At 39.6% G+C, this 22,005-nt stretch overlaps 1 protein-coding gene across 6 annotated transcripts in view; it reads right to left on the reverse strand.

Moving 5' to 3' along the window:
• The window catches only part of DNAH7 (dynein axonemal heavy chain 7), a 222,195-nt gene that overhangs the window by 21,029 nt on the left and 179,161 nt on the right, over positions 1-22,005 (reverse strand). For all 6 annotated transcript variants that reach the window (XM_045198088.3, XM_045198089.2, XM_053918888.2 and 3 more), the window contains 8 exons: positions 21,474-21,600; positions 20,142-20,336; positions 18,556-18,648; positions 12,965-13,141; positions 11,620-11,781; positions 9,277-9,477; positions 4,971-5,132; positions 1,884-2,069 (listed from right to left, as the gene is read on the reverse strand). In XM_045198088.3, coding sequence (XP_045054023.2) covers positions 1,884-2,069; positions 4,971-5,132; positions 9,277-9,477; positions 11,620-11,781; positions 12,965-13,141; positions 18,556-18,648; positions 20,142-20,336; positions 21,474-21,600 — 1,303 coding nt within the window. The remainder of the gene's footprint in view (positions 1-1,883; positions 2,070-4,970; positions 5,133-9,276; positions 9,478-11,619; positions 11,782-12,964; positions 13,142-18,555; positions 18,649-20,141; positions 20,337-21,473; positions 21,601-22,005) is intronic.

Here is a 22,005-nt window from a genome sequence, read left to right on the forward strand (position 1 = left end):
TTTATCGAGAAAAAGAAAATGTACCATTCAATTGGAATGAATTCTAAAACAGAGAGAGGAATGTCCTGGCTACTTCATTTAGAAATTTCTTCCAGAGAAATCTTTCTGTGCTGTCTTTTGTTGATGACTATTCTTTTTTTTTTTTTTTTTTAAGATTTTATTTATTGACCTTTAGAGAGAAAGCAAGGGAGGAAGAGAGGGAAACATCCATGTGTGCCCTGACTGGGGACTGAACCAACAACCTTTTGGTCCATAAACTGGTGCTCAATCCACTGAGCCACGGCAGCCAGGGCAGTGTTGATGACTATTCTTAATTTATTGCAATAAAAATATTTTTTGGCTCTACTCTGGTTTTTTTTGTTTACTCTTATTGTGATAAATCTAAATAATTATGAAAAGCAAATATTATCTGAAAATTATTATCCTAGTAGGTAACCATTATTAATGCTGTATTTCATTTTATGCAGGCGCACTCTCACTTCATATTTTATTTACGAGGACTTTATCACAATTTCTTACCTTTCTTGATGCTCATATAATCATATGCAAACACTCATGGGCATATATGATGACTGGGTTGGTCCTTGATGGTTTTTCAATATGGGTCATGTTTTGGGTCATTTGACAACTCATCGCTGGAGATCTTGGTACCCATGACTCCCATGTTGACTTGCTGCACCCAGTCAGTGACTTAGGCTCTGTGACCGGTTTTTCTCATCACCCCATCGATATCTGTCCTCAGCTAGCATTAATCCTGGTGGATGATTGGGTCAGGATTGGGAGGATATGGTATATGCCTGTGTTGGATGTGGCCATATGTTTAACTTTCAATATGTGCCCTTTTTGACTTCTGGGGGAAAAGTGAGAACAAATTTAGCTGTCCTGGAAGTCTGTTGTGCAGTAATCTGAAGGCAGCACCACATCCTCCACTAGACAGGACTGGGGAAAAACAGCAGATGGGGACCTTGGCCTTGTGTGGTAGGTGGTTCTGTGACTCTGGCACTTTCTACCTGTGCAGCGTTGGGCGAGGTCATCAATATTAGTGAATTTGTCTTCTCATTTGTAATAGGGATAGAATAATAATACCAATGTTAATTTCATGCTCTAGAGCAGGGGTGCCCAACCTTTGGCATCTCTGGGCCACGCTGGAGGAAGAAGAGTTGTCTTGGGCCACCCACTAAACACACAAACACTAATGAAAACTGATGAGCAAAAAAAAGGTCCGTGCATAATTTTCATGATACCCGCCACCACAGACAAGCAAAAAAGCCCTCACACAATAACCCTAATTACGAAGCATCCCTTTCAATAATCTTTTAGAATTTGTTGAGCAGGTTCCATGTTTGTGATCACTAATACAGTAAATGTACACATTTAAGTAACAAAACCTAGGATAACACTTAGTAATAAAACTAAGTAATGCTTTAAGTAAATTTACAATTTTGTGTTGGGCCATATTCATAGCCATCCCGGGCTGCATGCCGTCCGTGGGCCGCGGATTGGACACCCCTGCTCTAGTGAGATAATTGTACTGCTTTGTAAATGATGAAGCGTGATATACATATTAACCATTGCTCTTACTAGTATTTTTACCCCTCTCATGTGTATTTCCATTTTAATTGGGGACAATGGCCTTTTACCCAAAGGACTGAATTCATAAGACAGCTATTCTTAGGTTAGAAACTTTTCTGCTACTCCTCACACCACAGCCAGTAGGAAACCACCGACTCCCTCCATGCACGGGGTTTGCTTTGTCCCTACAAGCCTGAAGGAAGCACACACAATGTTGAAGAAAAAACAAGGCCTCTGGAAAAACCACCATTTTCAATATCAGAGGAATCTCCTATTTTACTGCTTTGCGTTTTCTAGAAAGGTGTACTTACATCACCGGAAGGGGGCGCAAAATAGATGCCACTGGAGTCAAACGTATAGCCTGGATTTTCAACTAATTCTGGGTTGAAGAATTTGTTTAGGATGCTGCGCAGCGTGCGCCGGTCCCAGTCGTCCGTCACCCTGCCTCCGTAGTTGCACTCGCCGGTCATGTACCGCAGGGCGTCATACGGCAGCTCCTAAAGTCGAGAGCTCAAGTCGCTCAACTAGTTAAGACTTATCAGTGATGCAAGATACAAAATTGTGTTTCTTGTCTGTTCGTATGATTAAGTTAAAACATCTTGCCAAAACTTGGCCTTCACACAATTTCCCTTTATATACTTCCCTGCTAATTGTTCCCATTTTCCCCAAAGTCTTTCTCTCCTTTTGGGGCTTGTCATCCCCATTCTGTCAATGCAGAGAAGAGATCTCCTCTATTAGGCTGCGAACTCACTACCCAATCAACGTGAATGGACCCCCCTCTATGTGCCAGACATAAGATGAAATAGACCGCAAGCTCATCCTTGAAAACCTTTCACCGCTGAGTGACGTTCAGAACAAACCCTGTGTAACTCAGAGATAATCAGTGCTGATTTTCTGCATCGCCTTTTTATATCCACATATATTTTGACCATTGGAATCCCCCTGTATATGCAATTTTGCACATAACTTTTCACCAAAACTCATGAAAATCTTTTACCATTTTATGAAATACTCTGAAAATACTATTTTTAAGAACTAGCTTCTAATACTGAACATTTCAGTTGCTCTTAATTTTCTACGGTTTTAAATTATTTTTCATTAAATATACATTTCTAATGATCCGGTAGACTAGATTTCTGAAAAGGAACTTACTACATCAAAGGAAAGGAGCTTATAAAAAGCAATTGATTAACAACACCAAACTGCTTTTTTGACAGGCTGTAGCAATTGTAAAAATCAGTTTGATAACCCAAAGATAATTAATGTTGTGTTAATTTGCATTGCTAGAAAACTGGGGAGGCTCATAGTTTTTTCATATGTTTAATAACATTTGTTCTTCTGTGAACTATTCATTTTTCAATTAAAGTTTTAATGGTTTTATTTTATTTGTATAAGCTGTTTTACAAATTGACTTTTCTTTATCAATGCATGGAAATATTTTTCATGTTAGTTTTCTTTTTTATTACAGTCTCTTGTATACAGAATTTTTAAATGTTTATGCATGAAAATGCTCAACTTTTCACATTGCAATTTCTTTTATCCTAAACATAAATGCTTACACACCCACCACCAGTACTGACACACACACATACACACACACACACAAACAGCACCTGCCAAGTAGGTTATATATATCTGCTAGAGTTTTTTTCTTTTACAGTTTAATTTTTTCCTATTTAATTTTTGAATCCAACAAGAATTGTTGGATTGAAGTATGAATAATCTAACTTAATTTTTCCTAAAAGCAAACAACCAGTTATTCTACCAATTATCCTATCATCATTCATTGAATATTTCTTCCATCTTATTCATTTAAAATGCTGAGAGTACTATGCCTAATTTCTATGGATATTTGTGTTGACGTTCTTGTCTTGGAGAGCTTAAGGATCTTTTCACTCAGCATGGTGTATTTAGCAAACAGACACTAACTGAGCCATTTACTATATGTCCTGTTTTAGGTACTGGGGAAACAAAAGGAAACAAAGTCACCACGTAGTCGAGTGGCTCATGATTTGACAAAATGAGGTTTCCTTCTGAGCAGAAGTATAGAGTTTGGGTGGGTAGTAGTTATATTACTCTGATGCTGTCAGCGAATGGAAAACCGGGAAGGGAAACAACTCCATGGGATAATCATTCCTCATTTTGCTTTGGTTTCAACTGTTATCATCTCTTGCCTGGGTTATCATGATGTTCTTCAGTATTAGTTTCCTAGGGCTGCTCATAGGTGGCTTAAAACAACAGACATTTATTGACTAACAGTTCTCCAGGCTGGCAATTGGAAATCAAGGTGTTGGCAGGGCCACACTGCCTCCACCACTTCCAGGAGGCTCCTTCCTTGCCTCTTCCAGCTTCTGGTGGCCCCAGGCGTTCCCTGGCTTGTGGCAGCTTAACGTCAGTCTCTGCTCATCTTTCAAGGCTGTCTTCACTCTGTGTGTCCAAACTGCCCTCTTCTAGTGGGACCAGTTCTGTGCTGTGAGGACTCGCTCTAGTCTAGTGCGAGTTAATCCAACTTAACCAATTACATCTGCATCAACCCCATTCCCAAACAAGGTTCTATTCTGAGGCACCATGGATCAGAACTGCCACATGTATTCTTTGGGGGGCGGGTACTAACTCAATTCCCATCACCTAAAGCTGTCCTGTCACCTAAGTCCTCCAATCTATTCTCCACTTGGTGGCTAGAGAGATCTTTCTAAAATGCAAATATTCTCCTAAAAGCACACCAATACCAACAGAATAAACTCCCAAATCAGTTGCATGGCATACAAGAATGCTCCAAATCACTTCCTTTTCATCTGTTTGCATTTTTTTAAAGAATTGAGGTACATTTAATATATAACATTATATTAGTTTCAGATGTACTACATAATTATTTGCTATTTGCAGACATCATTTGCACTTTCTAAAAGCCTTTTTATTGTCGCTTCTTCATATTATCTACCTGAAAACCTTCTCTTTATCCTTTCAGTCCCAAGGATGCTCTTCTGGGGAACGATGACATTTCTCTAAAAATAAAGTCACGCTCCAGAACAGAAGAAAATCAGTCTGCTTTTTTTTTTTTTTTTCATTTTGGATCCTGGTTAATTTACGATATTCTCAAATCTTTTTCAGAATAAGAACATTACGATCACTTTTCAGATCCCCATAGGTGTGTATGTGCTAAAGTAAATAATAAAATATAGGTTCCTAATAGACACACTGACATCCTAACGACCTCCTACAGCACTTATAATAATATCCTGTTATAATAAAGTACTACTTAATAAGCTGCTGGGAACTATCTTGCTGTTCATTTTATAAGAGTAGGAATTAATCAGAAGTCCCTGCTTACTGTACAAACACTTACAACGTGATAAAAAGCAAAACAGGTAATGCCCTTGCTGTGATTTCTCTGATACCTCATACTGGTTCAGGAACATGTGGAGTTGCTGTACGCTGATTCTCAGGTCAGTCTCGTTGAACTCATAAGGAATATTCCACCCCAGGGGCCCAAATTTCCGTCTCTCTTGTACCAAAGCATGGAAGAAACAGAGGCCATAAAGTAACTTCTTGAATTCCTCCTGTAATAAGAAAAAATGGTGCCACATCATTCATTTTCCCCAATATTGCTTTATACTAGCCATATCTTAAGATGAAAACAATTCCTTTTTTCTTTTACTTATAAATATATCCATCCCAAAGTACAATTAAAACAGAATCAAGTATGTTTCTACAGGCTTTTTAGGCAAAAATACGTCCACTGTACGCATGTGGGGCTGGCACACAAAGCTATGTACACTGGGGTTCTAGAGCAAGCCTAATTTCATGTTAGCTTCCAGGGTTTGGGAGGTTCCAACGGAGGCATCACAAGGCAAGAAGAACCAATTCCAATATGCGGTCCCAGACCTTCACAGAGGAGTTTCAAAGGAGATAGTGCAAACCAATTACGCAGCTCTACGGAAAAGGACTTTGGACTGAAACTTTGGGCAGGCCCATGACTTTTCCGGTTGCTCTCACATAATAAAAAGGCCTACACTCAGTTAATTCAGAAACCAGAAGGTATGATGCACTATACTGATCATTTGCACCTTCCAAGAGGCGAGTGCAAAATGGCCCAAACAGAGCTCGAGGGAGGATTTGGAAAGAGATTTCCCTGGAGAGAGCAGCAGCTGGGCTGGGAGAAGCTTGCCTCCACCCCCAAGGGAGAAGGAAGTGGGAGTCTCTCTTCTTAGTCCAAACTGGCGAGAGGAATTGCTATGCCTCTCAGAGAGCTCCTGCCTGTTCCCTGCAGCTGGGGTGGGGTGGGAAAGCTCAAGCCTCAGGCCTGAAAGATGAGGGCAGTCTATGGACACAGGGTAGCAGACTGGGAGAGGGAAGTCAGCCCCCACCTCCAACGCGGGCCACTTCTGTGTGAGTCACAAGGAGCAGATGCGGAGCCAGCCTAGGAATGCCGGCCAGAGGTCGCTTTAAAGGTTTCCTGGTCACAAGGACTTGTGTTCTGGGATGAGAAAACCCCAGGAACTGGAGCCTGTATTAAGGAAATGCTGGAGAACCAAAAGCTGAGAGGAACGAGGAGCAGCTGGTTGAAGAGAGGTGCTGCCAAGGGTGATGGGGTGGCAGTCAGAAGGGTCCCGCAGGCCCCCAAAGGAGCACCCATGGAAGAACTCACAGGGGAAGAGGTCAGCTTTAAACCCTACGTACAAGTGCCAAGTCCAGAGACTTCCCAGCAATAGCCGCCCAGAGCAGGCGCTTGTGTCCCTCCAGCCTCACCCCTGCACATACTTTGAAATGGGCAGCCGTCACCTGCAGGAAGGGTCACAAAGAGAAAGATGCCCACTCCATCTTCTCCCCCCAGCAGCACGAAGCTCGCTGACTACAGGCTCGAGGTGAGGTACTGGAGGGTTGATGCCTACATTTTAAATAAATGTTCAGGTACTGATTAATACATTATACTTCCTGTCATCTGAATCAAGGGTGGTTTTGCAAGTTAAAGTGACTATAGGCCATTTTATTACCTGACAATAACCAGAGAAGCCATCAGGCTGTCCAAAGTGTTATCCAAGGACAGAGGAAAGTTTTCCTTGTGGAATAAAGTCGAAAGGGAGAGTGGAAGACAAGAGTAAAGTAACAAACTTGACCAGAGAGGTAGGCAAAAGCAAAGTTAAGCCCACTGTGCCAGTTCTGGCACTGTTTTAGCTATTTTCCTGAGCAGATCAGTAAATGCATTGATGCTGTGGGAGCCAGGTTTCCCACTGCAGAAGAAGGGAGGCACAAACCTAGAATGAGGAAAAGCAAGAGAAAACCCTGAGGACACGGACTGAAATCGCAGGTAGTGCTAAGAACACATTACTTCTAAAACATGCATGTGAGTGTGCATGTGTGCATGTACTCATCATTTGTATGCATGTAGATGTGTGTATATATTTGTGCATATGTACATGGGTATAGTACATGTATACATTTGCAAGTTCTCTCCACTGAAAGAGCCAAGAACCAAAAACAACGCAGTTAGTAATGAGCTCTCTTCCAGCATCCAGATTTTGGTCTCTAATACCAGTTTTCTCTAAAAAGGAACCAGGACTCTTCAGAGAAAGGGCTGGTTTCAGGCCAGTGGTACTGATGAGCCAGGAGCATTTTCTGCCAGAAAGTAAGAGGGTAATAATAATAACAGACTTCGTAAAATGATGGGACCCATAACAAGTACGGAGGAGACAATTTGGAAGAGCGCTCACTGACCAAATCTAGAACAATCTAAGCAAAAGGCTTAAAAATAGTAATGAACTGTAAACCATTGAGGGACAACAACCCCAAGGAAGCCATGAGCCCACATCAATACTAGGTAAATAAATGGGGGAGAGGGGAGGCCTGCGGCTGACGGTGGAGTCCCTAGTGTCACACGTGGCGTGAGTGCCAGAGCCAGAACCACTCCAGGAAATAATCAGACCGGGGGACAATCAGCAACGGCTCCTGGCTCAGGGGTGTGTTTTGCTGAGAAACGGGATAGCTGCATGGCCCCAGAATGGCTCCCTACAAACTGACGCTTAGTTTCAAGGGCCACTCAGGTATTACACAGTGAAGAAACAGGACAACATGGTGTCCAGACAATTCCAATTAGCCTCATCGATGAGGCACAAATAGGCATGTGGTGAATACCGCAATGTGAGACCCTGAGGACACAGTGTTGTTTCTGGCTAAGAACACACAACATGAGTCTAAACATTACGAAGTATTACGCAAGCCCCAAATATGCATTTATTTTCATAAAAGGGTGGGGAGATGAATTCTCCAGAAATGTCCATCTCATCAAAGACAAAGAAAGGCTGAGGAAACCTTTCAGATTAAAGCAGGCAGAGAGAGAGGAAGCACACGGGCACTGACCCTAGACCGGTCCTGCAGCAGTGAGCAGGGCCGAGGCCTGCGTGAGTCGGCCGACAAGCCTGGGACACAAACGGTAGATTAGGTACACAGTGTGTCCTCGTTGAATTTACCAAACTAATAACTGTACTGGGATAACACCTCTCTTCTTGGCAAATGTACATGCAAGTGTTTATTCAGGAATAAAGGGCCAGGACACATCTAACTCACCTGCACGTGGTATGTAGTAACAGGAGGTGAGTATGGGCACGGGGCATGGGGATGGTCTCTGGGCAACGTTTAACTTTTCTGTAAGTTTAAAAATATTCCCCAATAAAAAATTAAACCCGAACACTTGTGATGTGCTGCTTTGGCATTTGGGGAGATTTGAGTTCTGGTTTGGACTGCGGTTCACAAAAGCCCGGCCTTGCCATATGTGGCACTGCCATTGCCGACACCTTTGGATCTAGAAAAAAGGGAGTAAAATTTTTCAAAAGGGCTTCTGTCCAGCTATAACACGCAGAAATGCCCTCACCACCTACCTGGGAGTAACCTGCTCTTTCTGGGCCTAATCAATGCAAAAATTAGTCATACAGCTGGCCTCAAAAGCTTAGAATAAGGTTTGACTTAGTTTTAAAGATAGGTGCTTTTTTTTTTAGTACCTAAGACTTTTGTTTAATGAAAGTACTTTTTTTTTTTAAATGTTTTCCTTTGATGCGCACTTAAAACACATTCCGGCTTCAAGCATGTGAGCTTTTAAATGGCAAAAACTTACCAAGGTTCATAACCTCTCTTAAGAAGAAACTCTTCCATTTTTAATTATGGCAAAACACTGTGAAACAATTTTAGGTCACAGACACTCACACACAGAATTCTAATCACGAAAGCAGTGGGTGGTTTCCCTGCTTGCCTGGTGATGCTAAAAAAGACCCTTATGAGTCCCATCAATCAAGGGGTAAAATCATTTTGGCTCTCATTATGGTTATATGGAGGAAATATTTTTATATTTTAATTTAAAGATATGGCTCCAAATAGCACAGGGCTCAGTTAATATCCTGAAACAAGATTCTCCAACCTTGCAGATTTGTACTGGGAATGGCTTACAGCTGACTTTCTAAATAGAAAGCTACATTATTAATGACAGCCCCCAAGATCTCAGCTGAGCAGGAATGAGGCTGGTAGTAAAATTAAAATAAAATATTAATAAAATTGACTCCAGCACAGTCAATAATCAGTAATCAAAACCAACTGCTCTGCAGTGCAGGAGGCCTATTTAATTTGTAGTTTTACTCAGCACACACACCCGAGCCCACCAGGGGCCACTTGAATTGCTTTACAGGGCTGAGGTAACAAGACTCGGCCATTACTAACAGGCTTTTTGCAGCTGCCAAAGAACTCGGGGTCAGAGATTGGATCCATGAGGTACGATCGGATGATATTAGCCCGTAAACCTTTCGGTGCTTCATTGGTCATTTTCACTCCATTCTGCAGTACAGACACAGGGAAGTTTGGAGACGGGTAACTTGTCAGCCAAATTCGGAAATCTGGATGTGTTGATTCCGGGCTTAACTCCTGCAGGAAAAGAAATCAGATACAAAAGCACAAATAAAATCAATGAACTCTCCAGATCGCATGGGTCTAGGATGGGCTGGAAGTGGGAGGAAGCATTTTTACGAAACAGAGCTCACGGCTGCAATTTAAGGCAAAATCTGACTCTGCCCTGGAAACAATATACTTGATACAATTAAATCATATCACTATAAAGTTTACACACATGTTACATAATTCAGAACTGGCCAGAATAAAGACCAAGACATTCCAAAAAAACCCTGCATCTTTATTGACATTGCTGAAATATTTACAGAAATTTTTCTCTGCCCCAGAGCTGGATTAAGAATAATCTTTTTGTTTGCTTGTTTGTTTGTTTTTGTGCTGTAGCCATGTTGTGAAAATAAGCAACACACTATACATGTCAATATTAAACTAAGCAGGAATAAAAAAAGATCATTTCAAACGGTGAGAAGAACTGGTATATCTTGAAACATGAAATGTATCACGAGGAGCTTTATTTGTTTAGGGGGCTGGTCAGGCCTGCACCAAAGAGGGTAATGGAACACTCAGCACTGTGCTGAAGGCTGCATAGACTAGGGACAACTCTCAGGGGCCCTTCCCTTTCTTCCTGTTCAGTCCCACTCCCTACTGCTATCTCCCCCAATTGTCCACTCAGTGGGATCTATGTTTTTAAAATTGCAAGTATCTATCAGTAAAAAGTCTTTGAGCATCCATGTGGTAACAGGGTAGGAGTGGATTAGGAAGGATGCACATGTACCTAGGTTCTTTGGTAAGTGGTGAGTGCACCATTTTTTTCTCCTATGCCCTAAGCCCAGTGACTTAAGCAACATGACTCATGGGACTCTGAGTCAAGTTCACCATCCATTAGAAACCTCTTTGCTCTCCTAGAGGACTCGCTGATGGGAATATATGGTCCAATTCAACAGGTCATAAGCATGGCCAAGAGACAGTGGAACCACAGGGAAACAGGCACTAATATAAAATCTGTAATACAAGGTCTGAAGGAAGAATGCATGTTGGTAAGGCGAATAATAAAAAGAATAGTTTTTCAGATAGAAATAACCTCTATCACAATGGCTTACATTCTTGAGCAAGTGTGTTATAGGTTGAAAAGGAAAGACATTCAAATGGATAGAGCATGGAAGTCAAGGTGGAAAGAGGCCAAGAGGAAGCCTGACAGGTGGGCGAAGGTCTCGGTGGGAGGAGGAAGGTGTTGAAAGCCACGATGCAGGCTTGAACTTTGTCTTGCCTGAAATGGGAATACGTCGAAGGGTTTTAAGCAGCGAAGCAATATTCATTTACTGACTCAGTAAATATTTATTGATTGCCTGCTACGGGCCAGGCACTGCTCAAGGTGCTGGAGACAACGCAGAGAAGAGAACAAAGTTCTGTCCTCACAGTGCTCCCATTCTGTGGGAGACACAGACAAAACAGTGACAAGTAGCATAAAGAAAAATACAACCTGCCCCTTACAGCTTCATCTGAGCACCTGGATAGTGCAAGCTATATCATTACCTCGGTTATTTAGTAGCTTGTGGTACTCTGAGTTAGAGTCACGGGTAATTACAGAGGACACATTTTCTCTATGTTTACTGAAATCAAGTATCAGGTGCTCTGTTTACTCAGTTGAACTAAAGGTGTTTCTTCTCGAATTTCTGCTTAAAGAAAGAGGGCAGTACCGTGACCCAGTGCACGGAGGGTGGAAGGAGTGGCCTTTGGTTTGGGACTGATCCTCCGTGGCAGGATCACTAGCCAAGTGGGTGAGAAGTGAATTAGAGAAAAGTTATACCTCGAAATGTTTTAGAGTGCCACATGAATTTCACACTGAAGGGCCTCCTTTGTTGTTTTTGGTCCACTGCTATAAAAAAGTAAATTGCTTTCTTCTACCCTGTTGTTGACAGTCATCTTCAAGGCTGCTCCTCTGGAGGAGCCCTTGCCCTTATTAAGAGGGATCCAGGTCTGGCTGTGTGCTCTTCCCCAGTGCATCAGTTCCCAAAGCCGGTCCATCCCCTCTAACCCAGAGATGTTACTTACCTGCAAGCCACCAAATTAGAGGACAGAAATGGAATTACTTAGATCGTTTGTACATCACTAATTATATCTAGGAAATAAAATTTAATACAAATAAAGTTGTATTTTTACCTCACAAACTTTCTCAAGGGTCGGCATCCAAGAGGTGGCAAGGTGACAATTCTGAAGAACAACCCATGTTCCTTCCTTGACAGCCTTTTCTAACATCTTCATAGCTATGGGCCCTTGGCCTTGTCCAAGAGATAAAGAGCTAAGTTTTGATCCCCCATAGCCCTGTGTACAAAAGTAATAAAGATGTGAAAGAATCAATATTATTATTACAGGAAATGTTAACATTAGACATATTGAGGTTTAATTAGGTAGCATCCTTCAAAGATCTGAATATATGCAGCCCTAAAAAAACTCTTACTGATTAAGAATCCTATAACCACTTAGATAAAAAAGCAGTCAACTCATGTAGAAAACAGCTGTGGTAATAGATGAAAATCTATTTCTGCAGGGTCTTTGATCATTGAGATAAGGGACAGAAAAAGAAATTGCGAAGACTTTTAGCATGAGGAGGCGATGAGAGGGTTTGGCTGTCTGTCATGCAGCAAACCCTAAAATCCAGAGCCACAAATAAAACTATGAATAGATGGATGAACTTGTCCAAGTCTTCGAATATTTTAACTAATTTGGCATAAAATTCGGAAAAAGAAAACCATTAACCCCTAATTCCCATTTAAAAGTTACTTTAAGGGATTTTGTGGGGATGTTTGCTTGGAATTCATTTCTACTACATCCTGACTTGTCTGTAGCTGCTGGGCACCATGTCCATGGCTCCCTGAGCTCCTTCCCTCTAGGTTGGCAACCACTTGAATGCTCTTCAGAAGATGCCAGCAGTGGAAGAGTGAGGTCCTGAGCTCTGTCGGGGTGCCCACGACTCACGCACACTAGCAGGCAGAGCGGCAGAAAACAAAGAGAGCAGGATGCTACCGTTTCTGGAAAAAGTGAAGTTGGCAAGCAAAGACAGTGCATCGAGAAGTCCCACACAGGGGCCAGAGAATAGTCACAACGTAAAATGTGGGAAGCGAAGTGGAGAGGAACTGGTGGGCCTCAGAGGGCTGGAAAAGTTGTGTTGATTTCCGGAGGGTGAGTCTCACACCAAATGGGTATTGCCAGCCGTCTCCACCACTTCCACTCTCGTCCCACCCACCGCTGCTCTTCCTGGATTTTCAACACCCCCTTAACTGGTTTTATAATTTAGACAAGAAGCTATTTTTAATATCAGTGAGGCCATTTAAGTATCAGTTTCTTGGGACTCGATCAACCTGTGGACCCCCAAGTCTTCCAGGGGCCAAGTGATAAACGTTTACCGTTACCTCACCACTTAGCATTTCAAGTATAAGGAAGCGCATGTATATAGTGTGTACACATACTTACACACACACAGATAACTCAACCTATTTTAAGGTACCTGGTCCCCAGCGAATTTTAGAAGGGCAGCCATGGGATCCGCTCCAGGGGAGAGCACGAAAATCAGGGGTGCACAGCAGTTACTATCTGCAAAGGCCTTGGACAGGTCAAAGGGGGGCGGCTCAATGAATATACGGCCCAATTTGTTGGTTATAAATTCCTGCAGCATTGGAATAACCTAGAAAGAACAAGAATGTATTTAAAACAATATTGAAAATCCGCCTAAAACTTTAAAAAGTTCAGATTCAAGGGTGTTTTAAAACAAAGGACTCTAGCTATACTTGCTTAGGTATTCCCTAATGTTGGTGGAGAGTTACAGGCATCACTGTATATTAATGCCTTGTAGAGAGAAACAAATGATAAATATTTAAGTAAAAAGGTGGGTGGTGGACACCAGAATTTGAAGGCATGTTTCTTCCTTTTAATGAGTACTCAACACACAGTGGATAAAAGAATATAAGAAACCTTAGCTCTTAAGTTTTAAATCATTCTGTTCCAAAAGTCCAAGAAATTTTAGTGTGATTCATATAATACTATATACCATCAAGAAAGAACTGGTGTATCTGAAAAAAATGTTTTTACAAAAACAAATCACTGTGAAAGAAACCCATACCCCTGACAAACAGGCAAAACTGTACTGCATAGTATTTCTGATAGCAGGCCTGCACATTTTCGGGAAGCGTGTTAGAGAAGGGGCAGAACTTCACGGCTAGAGGGCCCCTCGCAGGCACTGAGGCAGGAGTGGAACTGCGTTCATCAGTGCGGCTGAGGCACAGCTTTAGCTACATCCCTCCTTCTCTCTGAGGAAGGGTCTAACGTCCTCACGTCTGGGCGACAGCACCAGCCAATCAGGACTCAGATGTGACCCAAACAAACAACAACAGGACATTTAACAAACACGTAGTATCCCTGTGTCTAGCTTACCAGATCACGTAAACACAACCCAGAGAGAGGAGAAGTGGAGTGACAAGAACACAAAGAACTTTTGAAGACCCCAGAACCACTCTCGCTGGACACCTGCTCTACCGAGGAAGGAGTTACGTCGACACACGACACGCTAAATTAGGCCGGCAATTCCACCCGCAAATCCACTGGGGGCCTTGGAGCAAACTGCAGGGACAATTTGCAGATGCCAAGTGTTTCGAAAAAGATGGGCTCCTCTGGAAAAGGTTACGACTATTTACAAAGCTTAATTATGTATTTTCAGGAACATCTCTTCACACAGGTCTATAAGTAAAGATCATTGACAGGTGACAATGCCTTAAAACTGTCCATGCTGGTGTGTGGGTGTGGGTGTGGGTGTGCGCATGCGTGCGCTGAGGGTGTGAGGGTGAGGAGCTAGCTGACAGGGAAAGTTTGTAACCCCTTCCCAGTCTTTCTCTAGATTAATTCAAATATGGAAAATGTATGGAGGAGAAACAATAAATTAAGTACCGTGAAATCAAGAACCTACCTAATAGATAACACTTACGTTGTTTGTGCACGTTAAGTGTCTACTGAACCAGTGGATGGATAAATAACTCAAGGTGACTTCTTTTGTGAGCGTGGAATTTTAACTACAGAAATCCTAAACAAAAATTACAGAATAATACGTTCACCTTAAAGTTGCATTGCTAGATTATTTCATGTGTCAGATATTTTGAATGGGCACGGATGTCAAGCTTATTGCAGGAAACTAAAAATATCCTGTCTGCCCCAGGCCTTGTCCTTCCCCTTCCCTTTATTATTCTTTTCCTATTATTGCTCTTTTCTCACTAGATTAAAAACAACAAAAACTAACAAAAGAAAAGAAAACATTGTTTTCATAACCTCTTTCCTCCCAAGGCTGACTTCTTTACTGAATTATAGTTTTACAAACAAAATGAAAGCATCTGGCTATTAAATGCGTGGTTTAACTTTTAGCAAGTCCGCACTGTAAGCGGCCCCTCTTTTGTGAGTGGGTCCGGACGTCATCAGCGTCCAGACAAGGCTGGTGTGAAGCCATTCTCCCGTTAGCCGTGGACAGAGGTGAACAGAGACAAAAGGCAGTGTTTCTTTTTTAACGTTAAAACTGAACAAGGCTTGCTTGCTCCCCAGACGGAACTGTCACTACAAAGGTAAATGAGGCTGTGTTAGCAATTTAATTTGCAAGGCGATAGCTCGGCTTTGCTTCTGCAATCTGATTTTGCCAGCACTGCCGCTGTAAAATGAAACCTGTCAGGAACAGAAATTACAGACTAATCTAGGAAGCCATCTTCCAAAAGGCAGGAAAGAAGTTTGTGTTCCCCCGTTTATGTTTTTCTACATATTGCAAGCTCCTACAAGATTTATCTGAGGTCAGCGAAACATACTAACTTATATTTGACAACTTTCTTATTGAAAGCTGATTAATTTGCTTCTTGTTTACAGTTCAGGAGAGAACTGTGGCCAGAAGCTCTTCATTTTGTAAATGGACCCCAAACATTCTACACTTCGGTATTTATTCATTTGATGTTCTTCTTTGCTAAATAAAACACCATGGGCTATTACATTTTAAGGAAAGCGCAAGCCATCTCATTTTCCCACAGGTGATCTAGTCAGGACCTTTTACATCTTCCCAAGCAAGAGCAGTGGAGATCTGGCCCTGGCGGCTTCTTACCTAGGTGGAGTTGGTTTTGAGGAAAGGAGATAAAAAAAAAATTGTGTTGACAAATAAAGTATATTTTAAGCCAGAATTGAAGCAATTGCTGATTTTCCAGGTGGATGTTATAGGATCTCATGAGTTAGATATTACAAAGAAATAAAATCTATATAGCTGTAGTCCAAATATTAGTTCCATGTAGCACTGTTACTTTCCCTGCTACATAAATACCATTTTAATTTGGAAAACTACTCTTTTAAAAGCATAATTGTCATATATATTTTAAAATATATAGATTACAAAATTAACAGCTCATCACTAGAAATTAGAATATCTGGTAACAGTAAGATTGAAAGGTTTGATAATGGAGGAGCATACTAATAAGTATTTTTATACTAAGGATTACAGATGTGATAGTAAATAATGTATCACTTAATGAGGGTGCCACACTCATTTTCACAGGGGGCCACATCAGCCTCGAAGTTGCCTTCAAAGGGCCGAATGTAATTTTGGGACTGTATAAATGTAACCACTCCTTAACTAGGGGCAAGGAGCTTGGTGCTGCCGCCAGGTAGAAACAAGGTGCCAGCCAGAAAAACAGGATGGGAGGCCGGATTCGGCCTGTAGGCCTTGTGTTTGCCACCCGTGACTTAGGATAAACTGAGTTATGTCGTAGTAGCAAACGATTTCCAGATCTTAGTGGCTTAACACAACAAGAGCTTGTGGTTTGCCCCTGCCAGTTCACCTGGGTATGCAGGTAACTAACTCAGCAATCCAGCTTGTTTATGGTTTAAATATCAACACAGGATTCCACAATTTTGACAGCAGGTAAGTGCCCTGGGAAATCTCACACTGGCAGCTAAATGCTCACATTTTATTGACCACAGCAAGGTGTCGGACCAATCCCCCCACCTCGAGTGTGCACAGAAGGAGAGAACTGAAAATATTGCTGAGAAGCATTCATGTCTACCCACTCACCCAGCCATCCAAGGAAATTCCTGGAGGAGATGTAGAGGGAAAAGTTACGAGATGGGGTCCTAAAGTATAGAGCAGCTCAGAGAAGGATGAAACCATAAGTTTAATCTCAGTTGATTTAAATACAAAAACATACAAACAAAACCTCCTCAGCTTGAATATCTAACTCTCCACCTCCCTCAAAAGCACTTTAAAAAGAGGATATGAAAAGTAATAGTTGATCTATTTGGTAGCTCAATGTATTTTCAGATTACAATGTCAAATTTTTAAATCATAAAACTGAGGAAAACACTTTTATAGATGAAACTGCTGCAATTAGGAAGTGGTTCAATAATCAGTTTTAATGAACAAAGGGTTCTTTGTTTTTCAAATATTGAGGCAAGAAGACCACAGCATATGCAGGGTCATTTCAGTGTGTCTTTATGTAGCTTAGGAAACAACGTAAAAACCTTGGAAAATTCTAATAAAAGGTTTTAAAGGCGGAAGCCATATTAGGCAAGATTTGAAGCATTTCATATTCTTCCTTATTAATACTTGAAGCGAAAACTTCTTAGGCTTAACCTTAAAGTTTCAGTGGAGATTCATTTTTTAAAAAGGCTACCAAGGGGATGTTTCATCCTCCATCATCGGTTCAATAATAATTCTTAAACAACTATAATTGCTTCCCGCACCTAAGAGCAGGGCAGCATTATGACTTTAATGGGCCCTAGGCACGTTGTGGGCCCGTTCCTTCATTAAAAAAAATTAAAAATGATATTTTACAATTGTTTGGGTAAATTACAAATATAATATAGATTGGGTCATATTTTCTGATCATAAAAGAAATTAAAACATCTTCACAGACCCCTAAAAGTACCGTGGTCCCTAGGCACTTTGCCTAATGATACTTTGGTCCTGGTTATAAGAACATCTGCCAAGTCCAGCAAGAATTACATGTTGTCGTGGACAGACTCTGGCTTACAGAGGAAAGAATGCCTCCATGTCGTATTATCACTGACGTGTATAAAACAATTAAAAATATATTGCTTTCACGATCTAAGTTCTGCTTTTTCTTTTTTGTTGTTTTGGTTAGGATGGAAATGTTGTCTTACATTCCTTAGCAACTTAAATTATGAATACAGTCAGTTTTTAAATAATTATATGTTACTCTTACTTGAGTAGAAACTGTAGATAATTAGAATACTTTTTCAATTTTTCCCCAACATACCTAATGTCTATATTTTTTCTCTGTGGACATGAGCCATTATACTTAAGTGAATAGTTCTTTTTTTTTTTTTTTTTTAAGATTTTATTTATTTATTTTTAGAGAGAGGAAGGGAGAAAGAAAGAGAGGGAGAGAAACATCAATATGTGGTTGCCTCTCCCATGCCCCTAACTGGGGATGTGGCCTGCAACCCAGGCATGTGCCCTGAATGGGAATCAAACTGGTGACCCTTTAGTTCACAGGCCGGCACTCAATCCACTGGGACACCAGTCAGGACATGAATAGTGCTTTTTAATCAAGTATAATACAAGTGAGGATGTCGATGAGTACTCAAATTTGCTGACATGACAGGTCAGCTGGTATGTTGGTTACATAATTTATTATTTGAAGAAAGTAAAGCTAAAATTATTGATATTTTACTTTGCAATCAGCAATGATGTCTTAAAAATAATATTCTATTAACTTTCCAAAGGCTAACAAAGAACTATATATAAGGATAGCATTTGAAGAACCAGAAATTCCAGTATATTCGCTTGATGTTAACATCACTGACTAATTTTATTGAAATAGTAAGAATAAAAAAATGAGATTACAGCATGTAAAAGAAGTAGGCTGTGAGAAATTGGGGAAGCATACTTTAGGAAGACTCATAAAATATTATCAGAATTTAGTGTGCTTTTAATAAATATACAAACTTTTGGAAGAGTGGCTGTATTAAAAAGAAGTGGGGTTGTTCGCCAGACTGCTCCACCCACCCTTTGGCGGAGAGAGGAGGAGCTGAAATACAGGAGCTGCTTTCAAAGTCCACATTTACCTTGTCCGGCCTCAGGCAACGAATGATAAGCATCCTTTGAAAGTCATTTATTTTATCTTTCCAAACATCAGGAAAAGGCTCATGATGTGGTTCCTAAAATTACAGTGGAGATAATTTAATGTTATTTTGGAGATTATTTCTAAAAACAACAACAACAACAGTATTTTGACTTATAATCCAATTTTTAGAGAAAACATAATTACTAAATGAAATCAGGAATGCTAGTGTAAGTTTTATTAGGTTAAGGCAAAGTTATGAAAATAAAATTTAAAACACCACAAAGGCATTAAAACCAGGACATGAACTGCAAGCAGGTTAATCTCTCAATGTGATAGTAATCAATAAATAAAATGATCCTTATGAAAAAAATTAATGTGCACATGAAGCTTTATTCCCATATTTCTCCAAAGGCATCTAAAAGAACCGACCAGCTACTTGCATCATCTATTGATTAAAATAAAATTTTATTACAAGGAAAGGTATTTTACTAAAATTTACTGTTATTTCTCATTTTGAACAAGTTTTGTACCCTTTTAATAAAGAAATATTTGAGAATGTGCAAGTAAAGAAGCTCAAAAAGAGAGCTATTACAAATATACAGGAAGAGAAGACTCAAGATCCCAGGACAAGTAACCTTGAGAAAAAGTGGGACATTTGTACCTATGAAACTTTAGGGAAGGCTATGCAGTATCTCAGATGAGAAATCTCCATGCTTCAGTATAGTGAACAAATTTCTATTTCAAATTAGAGTGTAGGACTTACAAAAACGTATTTATCTCTAAGAAATATATTTGTATTACAAACAAGGAAAGATCCAAAAAAACCTGTCCAAAATATTTGAGTGTGTGCCTAGACAAAAATCTTCCCGTCGTGTATAATACAACAAACAGGGGCTCACATAAAAAATGTTCCCCACACATTTGGCTCTTTCTCCCCTCCCACCTTTCCCAAACAGAGCTCGTGCACGTTAAACCCAAGTAAAGCAAAATGTCGAGAGAGTAGAAACAAAGGAATAGAAAAAGTTAGCTGGGAATTGGTAAAACACTAGCACTTGTGCTAAAAAATTAGGAAGACATCAATTTCTACGAATTCCAGAAGAGAACCATGAGTATCAGCATGTATGTTAACTATAATAGTCTCTAACTAGCAAGATAGGGTCTCATAAAAATAGTTGAGAAATACTAGCTTTTCCCTCTCCTCAAATGACAAAAATATTTATTAGCTCATATCCTGCATTCAGAAAATCTAAACAATAGCTGTTTTGTAAAATTTTAGCTCCTCTGCTTATGATTACCAAAGTATACATTGGTAAAAACATAAAAACCCGGCATGAAAATTCAAAAAGAATATTTTTAAGGATCAGGAAGCTTTTTTGCATCTCTGCATATTTCAAAGAATTTGAAGAGAAGTCCAAACAGAACCAGTGATTTAGAAGGTGGGGATAATATAAATCTAAACTTTGATTTTTAATATCTGACCAGGTGTTTATAGCTTACTTGAATCTTGTTTGTATTCAAAGACAAGAGTTTGTTATTTAACATTTTCTCCATTAAAAACTTTGGAAAGCAAGAGAGTTAAGAACATACCAAACTATCATACACTTTTTTCCATCCATCCTTTAAGTGCATAAACTCCTTACGAACGGTTTTAAACGAAGGCAAATCGTCTAGTCGGCATATTTCATCCCAGGACTTCTGAGGAAGCCATGTACACGGGTTGGCATGCGGATTATCCAGGCCAATGCCGCCGGTGAGCAGAAACCTCCACTCAGCTTTATTAATCTTGAAAACAAAGTAGCATGAAGAGTCAGAAACAAGTTCATCATAGTAAAGTTACAACCATTTTAAAAGAAATGTCTGTTGATTTTCAAGTTTGGGGTATGGTTTCTATGAAATTCTATAGCTACTGATAAAGCTCAGTATTTATTAATAGGAAACCATTGTATCTATCATCATCATTTTTCAAAAGTTTCATTTTAAAAAACTACTTTTTGATAATTTTCCTCCAAATTACAAATCTAAACATGAAAATCTGAATATATTCTACTCAAATACATGATTTCCAATTGATTGCTTAGAGTTTTGTTTGCTCCAAAAACTGTGGGAAGACAGAAAGCAATCATTCTGCCATGTCTTCAAATATTCTCCCTAAAATATAATCAGGTACTGTTATGAAATGTTTGCAAGAAATCCAAGAAAAAGCCTTCATTCCTTTAGAATTCAACCAATACATCACCAAAGAAATCAATAGATCTCAAACACATAAGTATAAAAAATAGTGAATTTACACACTACCTGTCTTCCATTTTAAAGTGCTTCTTATATTTTATCTTATTTTTCATTTTCATTGTATTTTTTCCGCCATCATTTATCCCCTCTGTACCACTTCCACCCATCCTCCCCCCGCTCTGAAATCACTGCACTGTGGTCCATGTCCATGAGTTCTTTTTCTTTTCCTTTTTTCCCCTCAATCCCTCCACTCCCCCAACTCCTGATATTTTAAATGAATGGATTTAAAACAGCAAAAATTTAAGAAAGGTATGTTCAACACAAATGGTTAGATTTCACTAACTTGCACAAGTTCTTAAGAACATTACCATTTATACTATTACTTGATATAAATATATCAATGTATTTAGTAAATGTATATGCATATTTATATAAAATTCTAATAGAAACAAATTTATTTTAAATTAGAACACACAAAAGTTTAAATAATAGTTACATAATTAACTCTGTGCTTAATTTTTCACCACTGAAATTCAGTTTGGTTGTGTTGTCTTGCCTTAACTGTAATAATTGTTACCATTGTTTAACAATTTCCACCTCTTTTTACGTATATCCACATACGAATCAGTAAATTAATGAATTAACATTAATCTTATGGGTTTTTTCTCTACAAATTAAAACAGTACTGACCTCATGCTCATGTATCAGAAGATTTACAGTTAGACAAAAGGAAAAAAGTAGCTTATCCTTTTCAAAGAGTGATCGACAGACATTAACGTAGAGAGAGTAAGTAAAATGATCCTTGAGAATTTGAAGCCTAGGGTCAACAGAAAGAAAAGTAAAAAAATAGAAATGCATTATAGTTGAAAGAAAATGCTTTAAGGAAACTTATAAATGACTAAATCTGTACTATGCCAATAAGCTTTCTGGTCAATTACTCCCCAACAATCAAGGATCCTCATTAACTGAGCGCACTAATTTGAGACCTGCACAATTTAGAAATGCCAGTAGAACTGTATTTTGTTGTCAACTAATTTTTAATAAAACCTGCCTTTTGGAAAAAAATCCATGCATGATATATTGATCTATTACACTGTGGATTATTTTTAATAATATAACATTTCTTGGGGTAAAATTTGACTTATTTATTCCATAAATATTTTAAAATTATTTTCCATATTTACTTCTAAATAAATATTCTATATTATATATTAAATGAACA

Source organism: Desmodus rotundus, chromosome 2 (assembly GCF_022682495.2).
Source record: "Desmodus rotundus isolate HL8 chromosome 2, HLdesRot8A.1, whole genome shotgun sequence".
Taxonomy (NCBI): Eukaryota; Metazoa; Chordata; class Mammalia; order Chiroptera; family Phyllostomidae; genus Desmodus; species Desmodus rotundus.